General features: G+C 38.6%; 1 protein-coding gene and 1 pseudogene across 4 annotated transcripts in view; one reads left to right on the top strand and one right to left on the bottom strand.

The window, feature by feature from the left end:
- LOC113676035 (pecanex-like protein 1) overlaps positions 1-19,436 on the top strand; it is a 28,939-nt gene extending 9,503 nt beyond the window's left edge. For all 4 annotated transcript variants that reach the window (XM_027192650.2, XM_027192649.2, XM_027192647.2 and 1 more), the window contains exons 9-34: positions 237-1,124; positions 1,565-1,673; positions 2,300-2,566; positions 3,245-3,398; positions 4,087-4,119; positions 4,359-4,527; positions 5,136-5,246; positions 5,639-5,730; positions 6,154-6,260; positions 6,505-6,598; positions 7,672-7,764; positions 8,366-8,516; positions 8,796-8,931; positions 9,209-9,386; positions 9,834-9,942; positions 10,530-10,659; positions 11,036-11,094; positions 11,744-11,959; positions 12,310-12,369; positions 12,650-12,843; positions 13,520-13,750; positions 14,394-14,497; positions 15,119-15,266; positions 15,657-15,808; positions 16,572-16,650; positions 17,104-19,436. In XM_027192650.2, the coding sequence (XP_027048451.2) occupies positions 237-1,124; positions 1,565-1,673; positions 2,300-2,566; positions 3,245-3,398; positions 4,087-4,119; positions 4,359-4,527; positions 5,136-5,246; positions 5,639-5,730; positions 6,154-6,260; positions 6,505-6,598; positions 7,672-7,764; positions 8,366-8,516; positions 8,796-8,931; positions 9,209-9,386; positions 9,834-9,942; positions 10,530-10,659; positions 11,036-11,094; positions 11,744-11,959; positions 12,310-12,369; positions 12,650-12,843; positions 13,520-13,750; positions 14,394-14,497; positions 15,119-15,266; positions 15,657-15,808; positions 16,572-16,650; positions 17,104-17,982 (4,943 nt within the window). In that variant the 3' untranslated portion in view covers positions 17,983-19,436. The remainder of the gene's footprint in view (positions 1-236; positions 1,125-1,564; positions 1,674-2,299; positions 2,567-3,244; positions 3,399-4,086; positions 4,120-4,358; positions 4,528-5,135; positions 5,247-5,638; positions 5,731-6,153; positions 6,261-6,504; positions 6,599-7,671; positions 7,765-8,365; positions 8,517-8,795; positions 8,932-9,208; positions 9,387-9,833; positions 9,943-10,529; positions 10,660-11,035; positions 11,095-11,743; positions 11,960-12,309; positions 12,370-12,649; positions 12,844-13,519; positions 13,751-14,393; positions 14,498-15,118; positions 15,267-15,656; positions 15,809-16,571; positions 16,651-17,103) is intronic.
- Positions 19,437-21,250: 1,814 nt separating this feature from the next.
- LOC113676045 (uncharacterized) lies at positions 21,251-21,898 on the bottom strand (annotated as a pseudogene).
- Positions 21,899-22,785: the final 887 nt, after the last annotated feature.

Genomic DNA, 22,785 nt, shown 5'->3' with positions numbered 1-22,785 from the left:
CAACTCTTCTGAGGGTGTGAACCTGTACCTTTTGATTCAGTGCTCAGTATGTTAACCATTACAAGATTTGCATCAATCCGCTGTATCATTAAGCAAAACAATGATTCACCTATAGTGCAGTGACCCATGGGAAAATTGTTGATCCTGCCTATGAGATTTTGTCCCCTAAAACACATCTTTTAACTCCAGACACCAACTCAGTGACAGAAATGATAATGTATGTTATATATTTTTAGATACCCTAAGTGACCTTTCCACGCTCCCCTTACCTATCTTGGACAGCCACATGGAGTCACGATCTGTTCCTGGTCTAGTTGTGTCAGACATATGGAAATCCACTGAAGAAGCCAATCGTGGCCTTCTTTTACAAACCAAAAGCGAGGGCTCTAATGTCAATGGTGCAAATAGTCCAAGGAACATATATCAGGCCCTTGTGTCAGTCCTAGAAGGCCACAGCTCTCCTAGACAGCAGACAAGTTCAGGGGACATAAATGTTGGGGCATCATTTGGGTCCAGACTTGGTACCCAATCAGGAATTGAAAGTAGGTCTGGATCAGAGTACGAAGGTGCAAGTCTATCTCGCCATGAATCACAAAGTGATAAATCTGTAGGCCCAAGAATGAGGTCAATATCAGACATTGTACGAGAAACAGAAGAGGCTGGAGAAAGGGAAGATGACAGGCAGGTGGGAGCATCTCCTTCAAATTTGGACACTTTGTCATTGCAAGACTCTGGAAGATTTCATAATCCTTCAACAAGCTCACAACCAGAATCAATAGATAGTGTTAGTGTTGTTACAATGAACAAAGACACTGCTTCCACTGTTGCACAGACAGGAAGCATAGGGGAACCTGAAGGATCAGGAAGAGAAAGCTCAGACCTCATACTAGCAAGGCGCTCCTCCTCTTTAGCTCGCAGAAGGAGAACAAGCTTACAGAGAAGGAGGAGAGCTGAAACAGGTGGTATTAGACGTCGTAGACACAATGAATCTGGAGTGCTGGCTGATATGCTTCTTCAAGCTGTTGACAGTGGTGGTGGTGGTGGGGGTAGTGCTTCAACTCATGTAGCATCTTCACATGATGATACCTCACCAGGAGCTATGCATTGCTTTCAGGATGAGTTTGGTATGCACTTTTTTTTTTGTCATGAAAATGAATTTTTTGTGGGTTTTTCTTCCAATTGTGTCAATTCCTCTGATTCGGTTTGGATCTGAGAGATATTCCCTCTATCAGATTTACACTGTACCTGCAGTACCTTGTAATATTTTGATCCATGAACCAATTAAGGCTGAGAAAAAAACAAATCAACACTCCTTAAAGATGGAGTAGTAGCAGTAGTAGTAGTAATAGATTTTGATTTTTTTTCTTGGATATAGACACTGTTTACAGTGTGTAACTACTTGTCTGTTGCATCTCATTATAGCTCTGACTTGGTAGTATTTGTTCATACAAACATTGAAAATGTATCTGCACACAATATTTTTCAAAGATATTTTTACATCATTCACCAGTGATCAAAGGCAATAAGTGCACAGTGATTGTAACCAATGTCTTTTGTTCTGTAGGTGTATGGCAGACCTATATATTCAATTCTGATTCACCTTACAGTGCTGTGCTACAACCCACTACTCAGTCTCCTTTGCGAATCAGGGACTTAGTTGGTAGAGACACCTGGTATGATAAAAGATTCATCGTTTTATTGTGAAGCATATGGGAATTTCCATGCCCCTACTCTTACAGACAGTAGTAGAAATGTGTGAATGAAGGAGACTAGAGATTTTCCTGAAGTTACTATTGTAGTCTGTTTTGGTCTCCCTGTGATCAAAGCATTGTATAGTTAAGGAAAAAGGATTTTGAATATCTATGAAATATAGTTGAAATGGAGGAGTTGTGGAGTCCTATTTGCAATGAACAGGTAACTTGCTTTTTAAGAAACCAAAGAGCTGTGTTAGCTGGCCAGAGAAACATTTATCAAGTATAAGATGATAAAGGAATATTGATCACTGAGGGGATATTTGAAATGATTGTGGTTGAAGTAGTGCCACTTTTGATGACTGTGTTGTTTTAGTTTGGAATTCTTCTCTCCCTCTACCTCACATAACCATTAACCAAAAAGATTAAATGCCTATAGCCTTGCATTCTGGAAAGAGAAGAAGTTTACAATGACCAGTAGGCCTTTATGGCATTGACTTCCGGTAGTATTTGTGCTTGCTATGAAGAAAAAGTCTCATTTATGGCAGTACCCATGGGATCTTTGTTTTAGTTGTTAAGACTGAAAATTTTTTTTTGTTGCACTCAAGGGAAACAAGTAGCTCTGCATCAACAGTTGTTGTTGATCACACCACTTCACCCAGAAATCCTCAGTCACACTCATCATCTGTGCGTCGTGGGTCTTCTCAGACAAGATGGCAGGAAACCATCTCATCAGCTAGCCTTCCTTTCACCCGGCCAACATCTGTGTCATCAACAATAAAACCTAGGCCTCACTATTTCAAATTTCAGCTTTTTCCTGGAAAATTCATGAAGATCAAATTTGATCGACTTGCTCTCCTAGCTCTAATGGACAGGTACAGATTTCCAACCTTACTTCTTACTGAAATAACCACAAGATCTCATCAGTAATTCTCTTTACTGTCTGCCATACAATTCCTGTAAAGTTAGTTCAGAGAATTGATATTGGATCAATAATAATCCCCTAACTTTTTTCTTTATTGTCATCACTTGCTAATGGCTACTTGATATTTCATTGATATTGTAAGAGGAAATTTTTTTCATGGTCACTCCAAGGAGTTTAAGGGGCTAAACATTATGCATTATTTTTCTTGATTCCATTGTTTCTTATAGATAAGCATTCCATGTTTTAATACAAAATGTACGTTTTTGTGTACTTGGCTTGTTTCAATTTTAATATTTCTTTCTTGAACCAAGGATAAATTTGAACTATGTAATGTATACAGTATGTTCACTTTCAACCAATGAGAATGTTTTAATTATTTCAAGTAGTAGATGAACTTTTATCATTTTCAATATTCGTGCTATTTATTCTGTTTTTCATGTTTGACACTATCATGTACATCCTGAGGGGTTTAATATTGCCTTTAGTAAATATTAGTGAAACAGATCCAGGTGCTTATTCTCAGTATTGTTAAATCAAAAGAAGTAATTTTGCTCCAAAGTTTACATAAGAGGAGATTTTTATTTATTGATCACCATTGGTAGTAACACATGTACCATTCTGTTTAAAGGAACAAATACATGATAGAAGCAGCAGTGTCTGTATTGTTGGCTGTTCTTGTGGCAGTTCTGGGTTATTGGCTTCTGTTGGCAGACTTCTTTAGAGACTTCTGGATTTTTGTGTTTTGTTTTGTGCTGGCTGGATGCCAATTTTCTCTTATTAAGGTTAGAATACTGTTACAGTCAATATGGTGAGTCATGAATTGTTACCAGTCAAAATGTTGAATACAGTATCAGGAATTATCAAAAATGAACTCATGAAGCATGTTAATTGTATGATTGCATGGGATCAACAGTTCCGTCATGCACTTTACCTTCCTTAGCTCTAAGCTCCAAGAAAAAATTCTGGGACTTTCTATTACCAAGGGTAAAGTTTGAGTTATTTGGAATCAGCTGTCAATTATAACCAGCAAGTAGTTTACTTAACATCTCCAATTGTCCGGTGTACAATGCTTATTGTCCACTTTGACATGAATGAACAGCAATGTCTATACTTGTAATGTAAGACGTTTTCTTTGAGCAACCAAACAAGTGGTGTTTAAATGTGAAAGACCAGAGCTGCAAGAGACTGTGTGGCTGTCACAGCAGTTGATTTGATGCATGTGGTTAGTTGAATATATGTTCTCTTCAAACTTCAAGTGTGTTCAATGAAAGGTATTTTTCTGAGTTGTGAAAGCTCATTGTACTGATTATGGGGTTGACCTGCAAAGAAAACATAAGAATTAAACAGAAAAAGTGAAGTTCTCAAAGAAAATTTATATTTTGTCCACAGATGATATATGAGCAATGTATAATTGGACACATGTCAGAAAAAATTAATAAATAAAAATCTATGTCTTAACCACTTTTGCAGAGTGTTCAGCCTGATGCTGCCTCTCCAACACATGTAAGTACTGTGCCACCTTTTAAGTGTTGTTACCATGAATTCTGATTGATTTTAATATCAGGAGCATCTCCCACATGTTTTATTCATGGGGATGTGGCTGCTTTCATCATTTCAAAGCAGTAATAATCTATACTATCTCTGGAAGTGCAGTAAAAGTGTGTTGTCATGTTTATCATTTTCATAATATACATTGAAATTTTCTTAAACTAAATAGAGCCATGTTCTTTCCTCAATTCTAGGGACACAATCACATGATTGTGTTTAGTCGGCCAACATATTTCTGTGTTTTAGCAATATGTATTCTTACCTTGGACAAACTGACTCAGTCTCAAGTGGTTACAGTCTCATTATATGGTATCCCATTTGCCACTGATTCCACTCTGACATACACAAGAGACTTTCTGATTGGTAGGTAGTGCTATCAACTTTTGGTATATACATGTACCTCACAACTGAGTGGTAACATTTAGTCTGAGTTTAGAGGTGATTAGCAAAGTACTTTGCACCTCCAGGCAGCTTAAGAAAAATCAACTGTCTTCCATTTTTTACCATAGTTGACAAAGACAAATTGTTTCAAATAAATGACTATAAGCAGGCACAATAAAACCCATTATGCTCGGGTTACCAATCAACACAGCATTTAGTTGACTATTGAGTCTTACTGAATTGTGGTTGAGATCTATTGGAAAACAATTCTCATAATCTGTTGCAATCCATTCAAAGCCATTTGAATTATAATCACCAAGCAATTGCTTAAGCAAAGGTCATACATAAGGTATTTCATAGGAATACCTTATAAACATACAAATGTTTGTGAAGAACTTACAGGTACCCATTTGCGCAGCTAAGTGTAAGGAGGCACTGCCACAGAACAGAACAAAACGGTTCCAGCTAACCCTTGGAAAACGTGTCCTTAGATAGTATCCTAGGGCAAGGAGAAGCTCTCACAGGGATTTGAAAAAAACTATGCTTGAGTCAATTAATTCTTTGCTTGATTTTTTTCTCTTTTTTTGCAGGGTTTATTCTTGGCTTTCCTTTAATCTTCCTTGTTGGTCTCCTACCCCAAGTCAACACATTTTTTATGTACATACTGGAACAATTGGATATGCATTTGTTTGGAGGAAATGGTAAAGATAATTTGTTTGTTAAGTCAATCAATCAGTCGTCACTGACCACAGTCAGAACCTTTCTTAAGGAGGAAAACAATTAAAGTAAAGTATACCTAGATTACTTTCTGAGAGTAATGTTATCTATCAGTTTTCAGGAAGCCTTGATGCAACTAAGAATTGCCCAACTGTACTCTAAAACCCACACTGTTATTAGAAACGAACAGGGAAAATTTATGCTTACTTCGTGCTCTCTAAACTTCCGGCGTGCATCTATAACTCGATGTACGTACGCTATGAACCAACTCTTTAATGTACATTTTGCAATAGTTGGAACACATTCCATTGAAAATTTAGTGTGTAATTCCTCTGACTATATCATTGAAATGCTTCGAATTATTTTAATTTTTTAGCCATTACAAGTTTAACGGGAGCACTTTGGAGTCTGTTTCGTAATCTTTTGGCGGTCTGTTTTCTTTATGGCTTCTGCTATGGAGCTATGTTGGTAAGGAAACTAAAAACTTGTGATACTTATCACCTTAGGACACTGTGTCTTCCAAATTCACGTGCTTATGTAGGTATAATCTACAAAAGATAAAGCTGGGAATTCCCTTCAGACCTGAAATGGGTAAACAAAACATCCAAGCCAAGGAGGTCTATTGAAAGTCATCAATCAAAAACAAAAGTAATTGCAGCACCCAATCAGAACAAAGGAAACACCACAAGAGGCCAATCAGAACGAAAAGTAAATTCACGTGGGAAAGCAAAACCAAGACAATCCCAAAAACTTTTGCACGCATAGGAATAGACCTCCACATGGTCAAAACTATATTAAATGTAACGTCACAAGTTGTAACAGTGTAAGAGAGGGGATAAGAGTGATTGTTAATAATATACCATACGTTACTATTGTTTTCTTTCTTCATAGCACGGTAAAGAAGGCGGCCAACATATTCTGTTCTCTGTGTTCAGTGGTGTGCTCGTTGTCATTTCGTATCACCTGAGCCGCAGTGCCAGTGATCCTACAGTTTTGGGGTGAGACCAAATAGCAAGAGTCTGCATGGCGGAGTAGTCTAACATCCCTTTAAACCAAGATTATATGATCGGCTTACTTTGCCAGATTTGAAAAATACTTACGCTTCCTAAAATAATTTGCGAGATCTCTCGATCAAATGTGTGTTTGTTCATTTTCATTTTTATTGTTCGACTACATACAATTATTTTGTTTTTACCTATTTTTTTTGACCTAATATAACGTATTTTCCCGTTTGTGTCACAGGGCGGTGTTCAAGAAAGCTTTTGGGAAAGATGCTGTTAAGGATAATGAAGAGGAATTTGTTGATCCTTTGCCTGAGAAGCTTAGAGCGACTGTGGTACGTTAGCTAATTGTCCTCTTATTAGAGCGCTTTTCGATTCACCGACGTATCAAAGCCTAAGTTACCACAACAGCCAATCAGAGGGAAGGGAAATAACGAGAACCGATGAGAACTCGAATTAACAACATTCAGTCAGCTTGAAGCGCGGGAAAAAGTGGACGCCAATTCGCGATTGATTTAAAGTTACTTAAAATTACTTTAATGGACAATGATTTCAAACAATGTCGCGAGCTTGGGACGAAAATTATGTCTTCCCTAAGATTCTTGCCCTAGCCACTTCTCACTTTTCTGCCGGATGCTGTAACAAATGAGCAGCAGGGACTGAGAACTATTTATTGTGGCAGTAGGTAGGAAGGTGGCATATGTACCCTGTATTTGCAATCTCACCAATCAGTTCTCTGAAAGTGAAATGTGATCATCGCAGTAAATTTTTTAATTTAAGCAATTGGAAAGAAGAAGCCTGAAAAAAATCAGGACTTCAACGGGATCCCGTGACCTCCGCGATACCGGTGCGATGCTCTACCAACTGAGCTATGAAGCCACACATTGGGAGCGAGGTCAATTTATTGAGTTCATATCTTCCCGTGCAGTGAAATGATGTGAAGTTTTTATATGAAATAATTCATATTTGTACTGCGGTTGTAGATGAAAGTGAAATGTGATCATCGCAGTAAATTTTCCAATTTAAGCAATTGGAAAGAAGAAGCCTGAAAAAAAATCAGGACTTCAACGGGATCCCGTTGAAGTCCTGATTTTTTTTTCAGGCTTCTTCTTTCCAATTGCTTAAATTGGAAAATTTACTGCGATGATCACATTTCACTTTCATCTACAACCGCAGTACAAATATGAATTATTTCATATAAAAACTTCAAATCAGTTCTCTATTGTTGAGTTACTGAGAGCAACCGATCGTAAAATCATAAGGTTTGAGATTCGAATGCTTAAGGGATAATCAAACTTTGCCATTGCTCCACGTTTGAGACAAATGCTTAACCAATCACTTCTCTTAATTTCAAGACCGAGGTCAAAATTTATTGTCTTGTAACTGAGTTTCTTCCTGTTTTTGACAGGCCAAGCGTCTTCAGAATGATGTCGTTTGTTGTATCTTCATCTTGGTGTTTGTATTTGCTATTCATCTGAGCACAGTATTCACAGCTCTACAGGTATGGAGTTGATTTTTATTGCTTATTTGACAATTTATCCAAGTATGTGGCTGAATCTGATAGGATTATTTAATGCCTTGTAGGGTTCCACATTCGTAAATGACTTTGATTAAGAGAGGTTTTGGGTTGGGTGTCTCTAGGAAGTCAGCTAGCGTTTCAACATTTAAGAGTCGCTTTTGTGGTAATGAAAAGTGCCGCTGAGTAAAAATGAATATTCAAATGTTTATTTAGTTGGATAGACAAATAAGTTGATTCGATAATAGACCGGAAAGCGCAAAAATGGTAAAAGATTGAGAAGTCATTTTAACTCATCAATCTAGAAGTGTTTATCTTCTCCTTGCAATATCAATACGATTTACAGCAATGACTGTAGGAGAATACAAAAACCAATAAACTGAGGGCGCTGTCTTGAATTATTACCAAATTTTTGTAACTAATGTCCAAAGACTTGTGTAGCAACTAGGGGGGGAGGGGGGGGAGAATTGTGACTCAGAGCTTAAGAATGCAAGGGTTAGACAGAATGCAATCGAACAGGTGATAAAAACAATACCGAAGTGATCTTGTTTTGACTTATTGTATCTTTGCCTGTTGCTTTCGATAGCCATATGTCAGCTATGTGTTGTACGCTGTAGCCGGATTACTGGGCGTCGTCAACCATTATATTTGGCCTCAGCTTCACAAACCTCTTCCCTGGCTGTGTTTCGCAAGGCCCTTTCTACGAAGTCGTGAGTTCAACCAATACGAAGTTAAAGGTTGGTGAAACATTTTTTCGAGTTCTCTGCGTGACACATTTCTTCTGGGTAAAAGGAACATCTGAATGTTCTCGAAGGTGGAACTTATGACCATTCGTTTGGAACTTAAAATACTCTCCTCTGTTATTTTCCCCTGCGTGTTGAGTTTGGAGTTTTTTTGTGGACCACTAGCAGAAAGGGGCTCTCCGATTCAGTCTCCAGTTTGTTTGCATATCGTCTTAACTAATAAGTAAAGACTTTTGGTAGTCTTACTGTAAGCATTATTTTCTCTTTTTTTAGCTCCAGCCAAGATCATGGCTTACGAATGGGTTCACGTGTGGTTGAATTTTGTAGAGAGGAATATTATTTATCCTGCTGTATTTTTGAGTGCACTGACATCGAATGCTAGCCGATTAGTTGACAAGTTTGGCCACTTGTAAGTACACAGTTGTGTTTTTGTGTGCACGGAAGCTCATTTTGCCATTTAATTTCACTTGATAGGGTCATAAAACATTAAGGGTAAGTTTCCCCAAACATTTACCTTGGTTGTAAAAAAAAAAATTATCCTCGCAAGACATTTTTCATATTCAGCGTCAAATTCTTATAATGGTATTTGAATGCCCTTCTTTAAGAGCAGGAATCTTTCAAAAAATCCGATTTGGAACATTCCTGAACTAAGGGAACAATACTTTGTTTTCTTGATTTTTTTGTAGCGGAGGGCCAGTAGTCATATGTATCGTGGGTTTGAAGCTGTTGCGCTCCTCGTTCTCAGACTCCTCTAGGCAGCATGTGGTGTTGCTATGGACAGTTCTCTTCTTTCACTTTGACTACAGTCACAGCTCGGAGACTTTTGTTGTGGACTATTTCTTTATGTCAATATTCATGAGTAAGGTAAATGTAAGAGTAAGATAGAAACTAATATGCACAATAATGCAAAGTATTGAGTAACAAGACGTAAAAGAGTGTAGCTAAAGCAATAAGTTGGCAATAAAATTGCTTCTCAGCGAGAGAAGTTGGAGCAATTTCAATTGAGTGATCCGTGATTCCGAGATGGCAATGAATCTCCTTTACTTCCCTCTGTAATCATTTCACTCCATCAATCAGTCAGATGCAATAATGAAACCAATCACGACTTGGTCGGCGGCGTTTTCCCGCACTTTGGCAGTTTCGTTGTTTTTAATTTGAATTCTCATTAGCCCTTAAAGGTATTTACTTTCTTCTGATTGGCCGTTGACTTTGGTTTTGTGACACTCAACCGAAAGTGATCTCAAATGGTATTAATAATCATTTATTATTGTTATTATTAAAATTAATAACATCATTTTGTTTCTCTTTCAGTTGTATGAACTTGTCTTAAAGGTCCGATTCGTGGTGACGTACATAGCTCCATGGCAGATCACGTGGGGCTCTGCTTTTCATGCATTCGCACAACCCTTCAGTGTTCCTCGTATCCTTTTCTAGTGGTAATCAAATAGTGCAATGAATACTGAGTTGGGTCTCAGAAAGGACACATCCTTCTTTCCCTTTTTCCTTGGAGAATTTTAATTTAGAGTGTTGACTCTCGAAAGAGAGGAAAGCAAAGATTTGGAAGAGAAAGCCTTGGTACGAGAACCAGCTTTCAGCGGTGAGACGCGAACGCTCTTAGCACCTTTTTATCCCTGATCTCCGAGTTCAAAACAAAAATAGCTTTGATTTTGTCTTTTCAGTCCCAGCTGTTTATGAAGTGGAATGTTAGTTTTGATATAGTCAGTAATAAAGTGTAATAGGTTTGAAACCGCACTTGTTCCTTTGTTACACTTAAGTGTGAAGTTTTCTTGGGTATAACCGAGCTAAGCGGTCAATGTTCTCCTAAATGACCAGTGGAAACTTTTTAATCATGTATTTAGTCACAGTGTGTGAAATCGTCAACAGAAGATTGTGTTCGTTCATGAAGCACATACATGCAGCACCTTTTCTTTTATTACCATTTTTTGCCGGCTATCCTCACTAGTCGCTGTTGCTGTTTCGATGCTTCCTTGACATATTTCCCCTCAGACTCCGCCATGTTGTTTTTCCAAGCTGTATTGTCGTCTGTGCTGTCTGCTCCATTGAACCCTTTCCTGGGTAGCGCTATATTCATTACGTCATACGTGCGGCCTGTCAAATTCTGGGAGAAGGACTACAAGTAAGTAGCACGAAAGGTATCCCTTATGTTAAGCTTAGTTCGCGTCGCTGAGCTTTGTCAACAGCTTTCTCGACTCAGCAACACTGACGTTACATAGAAGACATTTTAACTCGGTAACTCCTCAACTCGATAGCTGGATTGACAGATTTTTCTCCACCAACATGGTACGGATAAATGCATACAATCAACATCAAAACGTTCCTCGTCTTAATCGAATAGTTATTTCAATAACATTTTGGAAACTATGCGTTTATCGTAATTTTCAATTCGTATATAGTAAGTACAATTCTGTCTTTCAGCCGTAGATTTACGTATGGTTTTTAAAGATACAAGGAGTTAGTGTATTAAACTATTTTAATGTCTCTCTTGTATTTAGCACTAGTCGAGTGGATCATTCTAACACACGCCTCTCCTCGCAGCTCGACAGAAATCCTGGTAAAGTTGTTTTTGTTTCATGTATTCCTTCTTTGTCCTGTCCAGTAGGGTTGCCCAGAGCCTTCAAGTTTATTGACCAACAGCAGTTGGTCACGTGGAGGATATATGAGAGAGTGGCATTTCGCATTCATCTTGAGAACCACAAATTATCGTATCTAATTGGGTCCTTCCCTGTAATGGTGCTTAACACGAACAGCCACTATCTCTCAGTTTATCTCAGATTCCACAAGCTGAAGTACCTAGTGTAACAAACTTCAGATACTCCCACACCCGATAGGCTTAACAATCACCGTTCAGGGAGCTTATGATTTCCTGTTGCATTACCTTTCCAAACGAGACAATCAAAGCTGGTTTTATCATAATTCAACACTGGGAGGAATGCTGGGTCAACGCGTGGAAGAATAGTTTTGACTCCTATCGAAGTGTTGGAAATTGTTCCTATTATTTTTATACTTAAACAGGTTGTTAGTAGAATGAAGTAGAAAAATGACTGTCATTAAACGTAGACCAAATTGTGAAATGGTCCAACGACTTAGTATGACTTTCATTAGGACGCGCTCGTAAGAATATACGTATGTAAAAATAATAGATAACTATCATTGATTTGACGCTGAAACGATTTCCAACGTCTTCTTTTCTCGAAATTCAGGAAGTGACGACAACAATCTCAACTCTATATTCTACGAACATCTAACAAGGTCCCTGCAGCACAGCCTGTGTGGGGACCTTATGATGGGCCGTTGGGGGCCGTTTTCTACAGGGGACTGTTTCATGTTAGCTTCAGACTACCTCAATGCTCTGGTTCACGTCATAGAGGTTGGAAATGGCCTTGTTACCTTTCAGGTTCGAGGGTTGGAGTTTAGAGGTAAGAATTGCAGTCTTTACGACAGCCCCCCTATGGACTTTTGGAAGAGCTGGCAAATTATGAAAGAGAATCTCAGTCATATTATTAACTTTCTTATATGGGGAACAAACAAGCAAGTTGTTTTTACGAAACTTCCTAGTTTGATAGATTCTTGTGAAAATAGGATTACGTGGTAAAATTCCATTGTAGGCACAATGCATAAAGAAACTCATGAAATTTTTATCTCAATTTAGTTCTGAATGTTTTCCTTTTCTTTACTAAATCTCTTATTATTGCCTCAGCCCTGTTTTGATAATAGATGAATATTCAGGTACATTGTCAAATCTATACCTTCATTTTTTTAACTTTAGGCACATACTGTCAGCAGCGAGAAGTTGAAGCTATCACCGAAGGAGTCGAAGATGATGATGGTTTGTTTCTGAATTTGCAGATTTTTAGTGAAATTTAATGCAGCAACAACTTTCTTTTAACCTTGAGCCCCTTATTTTCGTTTGACTTTGTCTGAGTGATAGAAAAACTTTGGAAGTATATTTGCCTCATCTTCACACCCGGCCTTCGGGCAGACTCACAGAATTCTTTGCCATGCCATAGATCTACAATACACGAAGAAAACTCTTTTCATAAGAATTCACGTTTTTTCCATTTTTTCCTCATGTGCACACACCAACTTATTCATTTACTTGTTCCCAGGTTGCTGTTGCTGTGAGCCGGGCCATCTTCCCAACATGCTCTCTCTGAATGCGGCGTTTGGTCAGCGGTGGTTAGCTTGGGAAGTAAGCGCGACCAAGTATATCATCGAAGGTTACAGTATCAGTGACAACTCAGCAGCATCTATGTTACAAGTGTTTGATCTGCGAAAGATACTCGTCACTTATTATGTGAAGGTATGTTAATACTTTTATTTTTCATCTGTGAAAACGCTGTTTCTTTATCAATATTTGAAAATTGCTTCATGTTGAAGGATGAAATGTTTTGTGCAAACAACTAGATGATAGTTGATTTGAAGGGCAACTGGTTTTTCTCCACCTTTTTTCGCAAAGTTTCTTTCAAGAACGTGTTATCGTGAAATTTGCCTTAAAAACGTAAAGAGCATTAATCGGTGTGTATCCACTAAATGACTAAATTAAGCTCTAGGTCTCCTGAATTTAACACACACAACTTAACTACTGAAAACATGGCAGCTAACCTTTCAAAGCTTTTTGAAATTGTAAAAACCGGTCTGCTAACCCAAGCAGTAACAGTTCACCAATTTCTGCAAGTTACAAAGTGGTCTAAATCTCCATGCGAGATTGATACTGAGCTTATCCCTGGTCTTTGGATTGTAGTTTAATGCAAGTCCTCCCCACCCCTTCTCCCTTGGCATTTCATCAGGTTTCACCAAAACAGTACCCCTTCATACTCCTGAATGGAGTGAGGCGCTGTGAGAGTTAAGCGTTTTACCCAAGAACACAACATAGTCGCCCTTTTATGTAATGTCCAAAGTGCCAAAGATTGAGCTATACGTCTTCATTGAATACAGTAAAATAGTGACATCAAATACCTGGTGTTTACCCTCCACAGTCGGTGATATTCTACACAATTAAGTCACCAAAGCTGAATCATTGGTTACGTGACGAGACCTTACGTGAGCAGTTGATGTCTGTTCATGACCCGCAGTATGTGGATGTTGATCGATCTTTCTATCATAATATTGACGAAGATTACGATCTGCGACAGAGCGGCATCTCTAGAACCAGCTTTCTCACTTGTTACTATTCTTGGATTCAGTATTGTGCCTCACGTAAGGATCCGGTGAGGAAATGTTAACAGTTCAATCTCAGATTATTAATAATTGCAAGCATTACACGAGACCTTTAAAAACATTTGGTCATCTGACCAATGAGGGTGACTTTTCCACTGGAGTTGTATTTTATGAATCCAAGAAATAGAAATATTATGTTGTTGGTGGTGTGAATGCAACTTTCCAGGTGACAGCCGCAGAAAGTTATTATTTCATAACTAGGTAAGAACTAGGCAATTTAGTACTCTCCTTGAAAAGCGAGAACTGTTTGCCGCCCCCCCCCCCCCCTCCAGTGAAATTTTTCCATAATTACGTGCCACAAAAATAAGTCAGATTCTTATATTTATTAGATAAAGAATAAGGTAGGGTGAAAACATTAGGATGGAAAATTTCTGACTTGGAAGAAGCAAGAGAAAACACGTGCAGCTATTCTACTGAATGCCCTCACACAAGTCCTCCTAATTTGTGATGTCCGCAATATGAGCTCGAGGGTTTGACTGAGGGTGTATTGAAAGCCACCTTTTCACTGCTGACATAACTATATTCTGAAACCGGCGGAGGCTTTGTTTGTTCAAAAAAGGGGGCCGGTGACGAGTTTTAGGCACAGGTTTATCTAGTTTGATCATCATATTGTCTTTTTGTTTTTGGTTTCAGCCGGTTGAGTGTGAGAGAGATTCTTTTCTAGCAACTCTTTGTTTTGCGCTGTGTCTCCTGGGAAGAAGAGCATTAGGGACTGCTTCACATCCACAGTCTGCCAGGTTTGTTAATGCATAGCGTGACTTTCAAACTAGAGTTAGGTTGACTAAAAAAGTTGTCGTGAACGATTGTTCAGACTTTTAAGAGTTAAGATACTCGGTAGAACCTCATTAATTTTTGGCCGCCATTTCCATTGACGAACATTTTTCAGATTTCTCTCGTCAGCTCACTCGATTTTCTCGGCAGCTTTTTAAATGAATTTGACATTTCTGTAGCAACGAAATACCTGCTGGGGTTAAAGACCTGGTGAGTGTTGGGCTCGGTCGTAGAGGAGAGAAAGGTGTTATTCTTTTCTTTCACTAGCTTGGAAGAAGAAAAAGTATGAGTCGATCTGCACTGCGTCCTTTCGAAGATACGGAGTTTTGTTCATTCGGTAAATTATTATTAACGTTCGTGAAAATAAACTTCGAAAGTGCGAAATAAGTGATTTCCTTCTGGGCGATCAAAAAAAAATTAATTTCAAGTCGCCAAACAGAAACGTGACAAAAGAAACCTGATTATTATCATTGTGCGGATGTATAAAGCAAATCTTATAACAGACATTTAACTGAGAAACGTGTAATAATAACTAAGAAGATAAGAGGATTTCATCATTATTTAACTGCCTCTCACTTTTCAACCAGCCTGGAATCATTTTTGTACGGTCTACACGCCCTGTTTAAAGGAGATTTTCGAATCACTGACGCCAAGGATGAATGGGTGTTTACTGACATGGATCTGTTACGAAAAATTGTTGCACCTGGAGTGCGCATGTCACTAAAACTGCACCAGGTAAGAAGTATTGAGATATTAAAGGCTCAACTAGAATATTGTTGCGCATAAAAAATTGATAGTGCGCTTGGATGGTTAAAATATTTAGTTAATTGAAAGACAAGGCAGACGAATTTAAAACAGAAATGTAAACAAGAAATTCTCTTACTCTGACCGCAACTTTTCGAGATTCTTATTACGCTGGTTACTTTTCTGTAGTTTCCCTTGTAACGATATTTTTAAGGAAATGTGAAGACCAGTACTTTGATAGTGAGGTTACATTCCTCTATTGCTACAAGCATCACCCTTATTTTACAATGTGCTCTCTGAGGGAAATACGCCACACACTCAAAATCATTTTTACATTCTTAAAACAAAATAACCCGTTATGTTTTTACTCTCGTCTTTAAGGATCACTTTACCTCTCCAGACGAGTACGACGAACTTTCAGTTTTATACGATGCCATAACAGCTCACGAACAAAACATGGTCATTTCACATGAAGGAGATCCAAAATGGAGACAGGCCGTGCTTGCTAATACTCAGTCCTTGTTGGCGCTCAGGTCAGCTTTTAAATAGAAGCGCGTTCATAGGGCGCTGACTAGTAAAAGATGGACGAACAGACCGGCTAATTAAGTGGAGACTTCAATTTCTTATTCATTTAATAATGCTATCAGAATAACGTAATGACAGATCGTGTTGGACAGTTTTGATTTATAAAGGAAATTTTCTTCATGACATGAGCGGTCTGGCCGTCCACTTCATTTGGGAGTTTAAGGAGTCTCTACGGCGACGTGTGGTTACTTATTTTCCTGTAAGCCTTTCGCTAATAGCTCGATACGTTAACCGTTTCTGACGCTACGACATCTTCACTGCGGCACAACATGTGACTGTAGTGTTGAATTCAAAATGAAAACTTGACTAAATTTCTGTCGAGGTTTATTTAGATCTTATCTTTCCTACGTTCTTGTTGCCGCCGTCGTCATCGTTGTCTTAACGTCCTTAACTGAATCGGAACGGTGTCGATCTCGGGAAATCTGTACTTCCTGGAACAAATAATATCTGCGGACAAATTCCCGAGCAAATTTTCGCGGCAAGTGGATGCTGTTGTTCAGTCAGCTTATCGTAATTCCCTCGAGTTATTTTAACTGTAGGACATCACCTCTAGAATCATTAGTGATTCGAATTTCAATTAAATAAGAGTATGACGACTGAATTTTATAGGAAATAAGACGTTTTGAAACAGTTGGCTCCATTAACGGTAATATTTCGTCAATGTTTTGTAAGGGGAGGGCGAAGACACTCGAGACACTTTTCTTTCCTCAGGCATGTGTTTGATGATGGAACAGACGAGTACAAGATTATCATGCTCAACAAGAGATATTTAAGTTTTAGAGTTATTAAAGTGAGTATTGGAGTAATTCTTCTACTTGAATATAAGTGTAGGAAATGGAAACTCTACCCATCTCTTAATGATTAAATAGTTCATATTTTGGTGCCAAACGCACAAAAATGAAAAGGGAAAATATTTAGGAAAACTAAGTACAACAATAATGGATTCAGATGTGCCTTTTAAAAACTGGTCGAAGATATAGCTGGTAGTCTTAACTTGTGGCAGTGCTTAACCCTTTACACCCTAACATCACTATGCATATTCTCCATACTGTTCTGTATATATTTCCTAAGGTGCTGACAAAGAGAATGTGATCAGCAATCAAGAGCTTCTTTACTTGGTGATAATTTTTTTCATTGTCGTGATCCTTATGTGTGACTAGGGGTGATATTCAAAGGAAAATTAGATATTATTCTCTTCTAGAAGTCAAATGGTTCAATGCTATTTTTTCCCCTTGCCTTGTAGGTCAATCGCGAGTGTGTTCGAGGTTTGTGGGCAGGACAACTTCAAGAACTGATCTTCCTCAGGAATAGGAATCCAGAGCGTGGCTCGATTCAGAACGCTAAACAAGCGTTAAGGAACATTATTAATTCAGTGTGTGATCAGCCAATAGGATATCCAATATATGTGTCACCACTAACAACATCATATGCGGACTCAAACCCACAACTAGCTAAAGTTGTTGGAGGTCCTTTGAGTTTCAAAGGCATTGCTGGTTGTCTCGGCCGTCTGTGGCATCGTATACGCATGCGTTGTGGCGCCACTTGTCAAAGCGGTGGAGACATCACGGGTGCAAATGTACCGGAAGTTTCTATTGGGCCAACCTTTACGGAACGTTGTACGAGCTTCCGTGAGGGCCCCGTTTACATTAGTACCCGAGGATCGACGCCAAGTTCCTCATTTAATCGGGGGCAACAGGGGTTCAGAACAAGTCAAAGATCTACGGCGAGCTCGGGCTCTAAGAGACCTAGTACATTATCCGTGAGCCTAGCTCAGCACCAAATGCCTCAGCTCCAGAGTCCCGGGGCTGCATCCGTGGAGGGCCTGACACAACGTGTACGGATTATTGACCGCGGGCAGGTTTATGATAGCATTAACCTGGGGCGGAGAATTGATGTTCAGTGGCCCTCAGAACTTATGAGGGAACACGGAGGAAGATCTTATTGGAAGGACTGGAACCCAGTGGAAGGTGTTGAGGGGATTGTGGTACATCGATGGACACCGTGCCACAGGGACCCTGCTCGAAGAAGCCATGTTGATCGGCCTATTGTATTAGTTAAGATTGATGACAAGTTTGTACCTATAGCCGAAGCGGGAGTCGTGGACGCTGGAATAGAAGTATAGATCATAACTGAAATTTGTACCAGGTTACTCCATCGGGAAACAGACTTAATCAAGTCTCTCTTTCGCCGGAGTGTCAAACTTCGATATACGCGTTACGATGTTTGGTAGCACCATGGTCTGCGATCAAGTTACGTCACCAACTTAACTCTGACACAATCCTGTCGTATGACCTGTAGTGAGAACAAACCAGTAATGTAGACGTAAAAAACAGACAAGAAATGACTGTAGCATTATGTTCAAACAATAAGCAACGCAGAATGATAAAACCAACTGACGATTTATGGACGACTACGTTGGCCGTAAGCCAAATTATGAGCCTGTAAAGCGGACCCAAAGCATCATGGCTTCATATTAAATCAGTTTTATTTTCCCGAATCATTATAGGTTAACTATTCTTAACTAAGAAGGATGATTTTTTCTCGCTTTCCTATAGGTATCAGAGTATTAAACAATTATTTACCCAAGAGGAGGTGAATAATTGTTTCAATATACACCACAAGAACCATAAACTAGGTAAATGAAGAATGACACAGACATAATCAGAGATTTAAAAAAATATTCAAGTGCTGCTAATAAGACTTCAACGTACGACTTTCCCTTTAGTACTTCGCAAGGTCTACCACTATGTTATAGAAGACCCCAGGCAAGGTTTAATATTTGGCCTGTTTACTACGTTCAAGGTGACAAACTTATTGCATTCTGCAAGGATAGGAACGTCAATATGTTATACTTATGAGTTGTGATGATATAAATGAAGTTGGTAGATATCGAGCTTGGTGATTTAAACAAATGAAAATGTCATTCAGTAAATAACATAGACATACTCAGAGAGAGAAAGAATCCAATTGGACTCGAACCTACAAACTTCCTATGAGTACTTCAGACGCTCTACCACTGAGCTTTTTCAGGCTCGTTGCAAGTTTAGCGACAAAGTTCCTGCTTATTGCGAGAATAAGAAAGTCGATATGCGATGCCTATGCCCAATGATGATGTAAATGAAGATGGTTAATATTAAGCCTGGTGATTTAGGTTAAGGAAGATGTTATTCACTGAGTAACACAGGTATTAACAGAGGAAAAAAAAACTAAGTGTTCGCAATAGGAGTCGCACATACGACCTTCCGATTAGTACTTCAGACTTTCCACCACCTAAAGGAAACCCATGACAAGCTAAGCCGTGGTGACAAACTACGAGGATAGGAATGACGATATGTGATGCTTATGCGCAGTGATGATTTAAAATGAAGATGGTAAACATTTGTACAAACCAAAACTTAATGACCAGCCCAATTTGGGGTCTAATAGGACAGTGTATGCTTGTAGTATTGTGCGGTATATATATCTTGTTAGACGTTTTCGGTGAGAATTTTAAAGAGCTGTGCTGTATTTCGACAAGCCCACAGTCGAGTCAAAACAAAACAACGAGTTTAACTAGCGATATAAATATGTAAATGTATAGTTATTTATTCAATTTTTTGCGCATCATTTTTAAGGCGGGAAAAGCGATGCAAATAGAGAAGCGTAGCCCGCGCAGTCGACCGGTCAAACAGGTATTTACAGTTTTGCTGTCAACAGAATAGGGTACCTTCCGGAAAAAACTTCCTACGTGCCACCTTTAGAAGAAACCATGGAAAGCTATATATCAGTGTAAAGTATAGACTCTGATAATGACAAAATTTTAAACACTCAACCAACGGTGTTTGCTTTACTGAATTACCATCCTCCGCGTAACCACCGACCTCCAAACAGACTGGACATGCCGCTAACCATTAAAAGGCAACATCGAACCCCTTGGGAAGTCTCGTGATGAAAAACTCCTTTGAAATTTCCCGGAGAGGTCATATCGCGAAAGAGGAAAACGAATCTGCCATGAATTAAACGAAATCCAAAAATTCATCCGGAAAAAAAGAAGAAGTGGGCAAAGTAAGCTAAGAGAAAAACACCTTTACTTTGATTTCTTCTTTTTGAACTCTTCTTTCTCGACGTTTTCCGAAAGGTGCCAGCAATTCCCTTTAGTTGTGCAGTGCAAGAAAACAAAATATGCAAATCAAGATATTTCAGAGACCTTTCCGATTATGACACCGTCCGCTCTTCAGTATAGGTTCGCCAAAACTTTCTTTCAGCGACGTCTCTCGTGTTTTTTTTGGATATTACACTTTTTCCGACAAATCAAACTTAACTGCTTTTTCTCACTAAAGAGCGGAAAAACGAAATTGTGAAAATCTTGACCCGATTTGTTGACAGTAACCTTAACTTGTCAGCGAGCTAATTTGAAGTCTGACAGGTTCTTTAATAATGGGGTATCAGGAAACCTTTTCTAATGATGTTTCAAAAGGGGCCTAGCGAATTGATCCTCTTGGAAAGATGGTGGGCCCTTTTTACATAAATTTCGCTTACGTAGGGAATCGGGTTTTTTCAACCCAGTAATATCGTCACTGCAGCTGTTTCTGTGTGAGGCGCTAATTCTTCATGATACATTTAACGAACGCCTCCCTCGTACAAGGTGCTTTTTTCTTTTTTCAAATGAAGGTTTTTCTATGATGTCCCTAATTGGCTCATATTCTCAATGTCCCCTCGTCATCAGTGAAATTTCAGAGTTTCACTGAAGTAAACTAAAAGTAAACACAAAATTTCAAACTTCAGATGAAGAGAACCCGGAATTTCAAATAAAGATCTCAAAACATCTCTTTTCTTCAATGACATGATTTATTACACACAATATATTAAGAGTTAAAATGACTTGCAACTGCTCTGGGAATAATTACCGTTGCTTCATTGTATATGTAGCTAATGATACTAACAACACTGTGCAACACTGCAACTACCTTCATCATAAACACTTACCTGCAGAACTGACGATCTCACTTCAGATTTTGTATCTCTCAGAGAAGTATTACAGGATTGTTTACTTTTTTAAAAGTAATTGGGTCTATTTGATCCCCTGCACATCAACTGACTAAACAACAGTCTAATTATTAAAAAAGCATTTGGTGAGAAATCAATACTGGCCACAATACAGAAAATCTTACAGTTTTATCATCGGTCATGACCACAATGATTTCACGACTGTAACAATCTCGAGTCACGTACAGAATAGTATAATGAAAACTCTCTTTCTTTCTTTGTATTATACAGATATCAAAGATTGGATTTGAGACATCAAAACAGTAAACAACTTGGGGTTTTGAACCCTATGGTGGCACAACAACAAAGTGCCAACCCAATCCTGACGAGCATCCTACTACATTGTACCCTAACCTGAGCCAATGCTATGTGGCGCTGTAAGTTTCAGGCCATGTCCTACACACGAACCAAAATTGTGCTTTTCCTTTACATTCCTTTGTACTCCTTGTCATTACAGTATAAAATACTGTGCCTCGGCCAGCACATGCATGATATGGAAACCATTTTTCTGTAAATACCGTGAAACTGATAGGTTGGTTATTATTTTTTGACATGTTTCATAATTTTCAATGAAGAACACACCAAACCCTAAGTTCTCGTCGCACGCTACAGAATGTATTTGCAGCGACGGATTTTCTTCAACAAAAGTTGATTAGGAGGTTAAATCATTCTGTGTAGTTCAGGAAGTGAAAAGCATAGGAATGTATAATTCTGATGTAATAAAAATTCCACAAAAGTAACCGTCAAGAATACTCTGGGGCACTGAGATATTTTCAGAATTTAGCCCGAAGCAGCCCACTAAAACATAGTCACATGCCAGGTCAAATCCGTCTGCGAATGGAAAATAAGCGTATGTCCCTCTGCTGTATACAGGTTCGGTTCTTGGGTGCTACATCTTTCTTGTCATAAACAATGTTAGATGCCCCTTTCACCTGCAAAGTATTAGTTAGGAAAAAGTAAATTTTATGTACCTCGTGTGCCCCTCTTTTGTTCTTACCACATTTTGACGTCATACGTGATCTATTGATGAAGATGTTAGGCAGGACGTGATTACGGCAAACGGGAAACGGTAAAGATGACCAAGTGACCAATTTTCCCGTTTGCTGTTTGCTCTCAGTCAATTTTAACGCGAAGGGAGATCTCACGTTAATGCAAAATGTGATTGAAGAGTGTGTTCTTTTATGCTGTTGTACACAAGGCAATAATGGCAGTTGTGTGCTTCGAGACGAAATTTCTCCACTCCTTTGAGGTAAACAACTGTCTTGTATTGACTTTATCTGGAAATTATCGGAAAAAATGAAAAAACTTAAGCGCCGTGAGCTTCGTACTGATCTTTGTTTTTAAAGCGCGTTGTAAGTTTCAACAGATCAAGCAATTTTGTTCTGCAATAGTGACTGTTAAAGTAGGACGATTTGAAGAAGCAGGGAAGAAAATTTTTCAAATGATTTTAAATAAGAAGGATAGCAAGACGATCCACATGTTGGCATATATGTAGAAAAAAATAAACGACCCTCTTGGGTTTATTGTGCTGCAAACACAGTTGGCTTTCACTATCGGTTCTCGAAATACACAAGCCATTCTTGATTCTTATCAAAGCGAAATCTTTTGCTACACAATGAATCCTTTAATGATTAAGCCAAGAGAATATAAACTCTCTTGACCAAGCTTGTATGGTCAAGATGACTGGATTTTAGCCTCGTTCTTTTTCTACTTTTTTATGGACCGAGACTTCGTTTATAATACTATGTGTTTAGTCTATAGTTTTGTACCAGCTGCGCCCCACGTTCTCGGTCTCGTTTTGAAACCAGAGTAACATTCAGCGCATAAATAACGATATTGTCTTCGTTACGAGCCACTTTTTTATCAATCCTACAGTTTCCATTTTCAATTTATTATTTCG

The sequence above is a fragment of the Pocillopora damicornis genome, chromosome 7 (assembly GCF_964200805.1).
Source record: "Pocillopora damicornis chromosome 7, jaPocDami1.2, whole genome shotgun sequence".
In the NCBI taxonomy this organism is placed as follows: domain Eukaryota; kingdom Metazoa; phylum Cnidaria; class Anthozoa; order Scleractinia; family Pocilloporidae; genus Pocillopora; species Pocillopora damicornis.
This window is presented reverse-complemented; position numbering and strand designations above follow the sequence as displayed.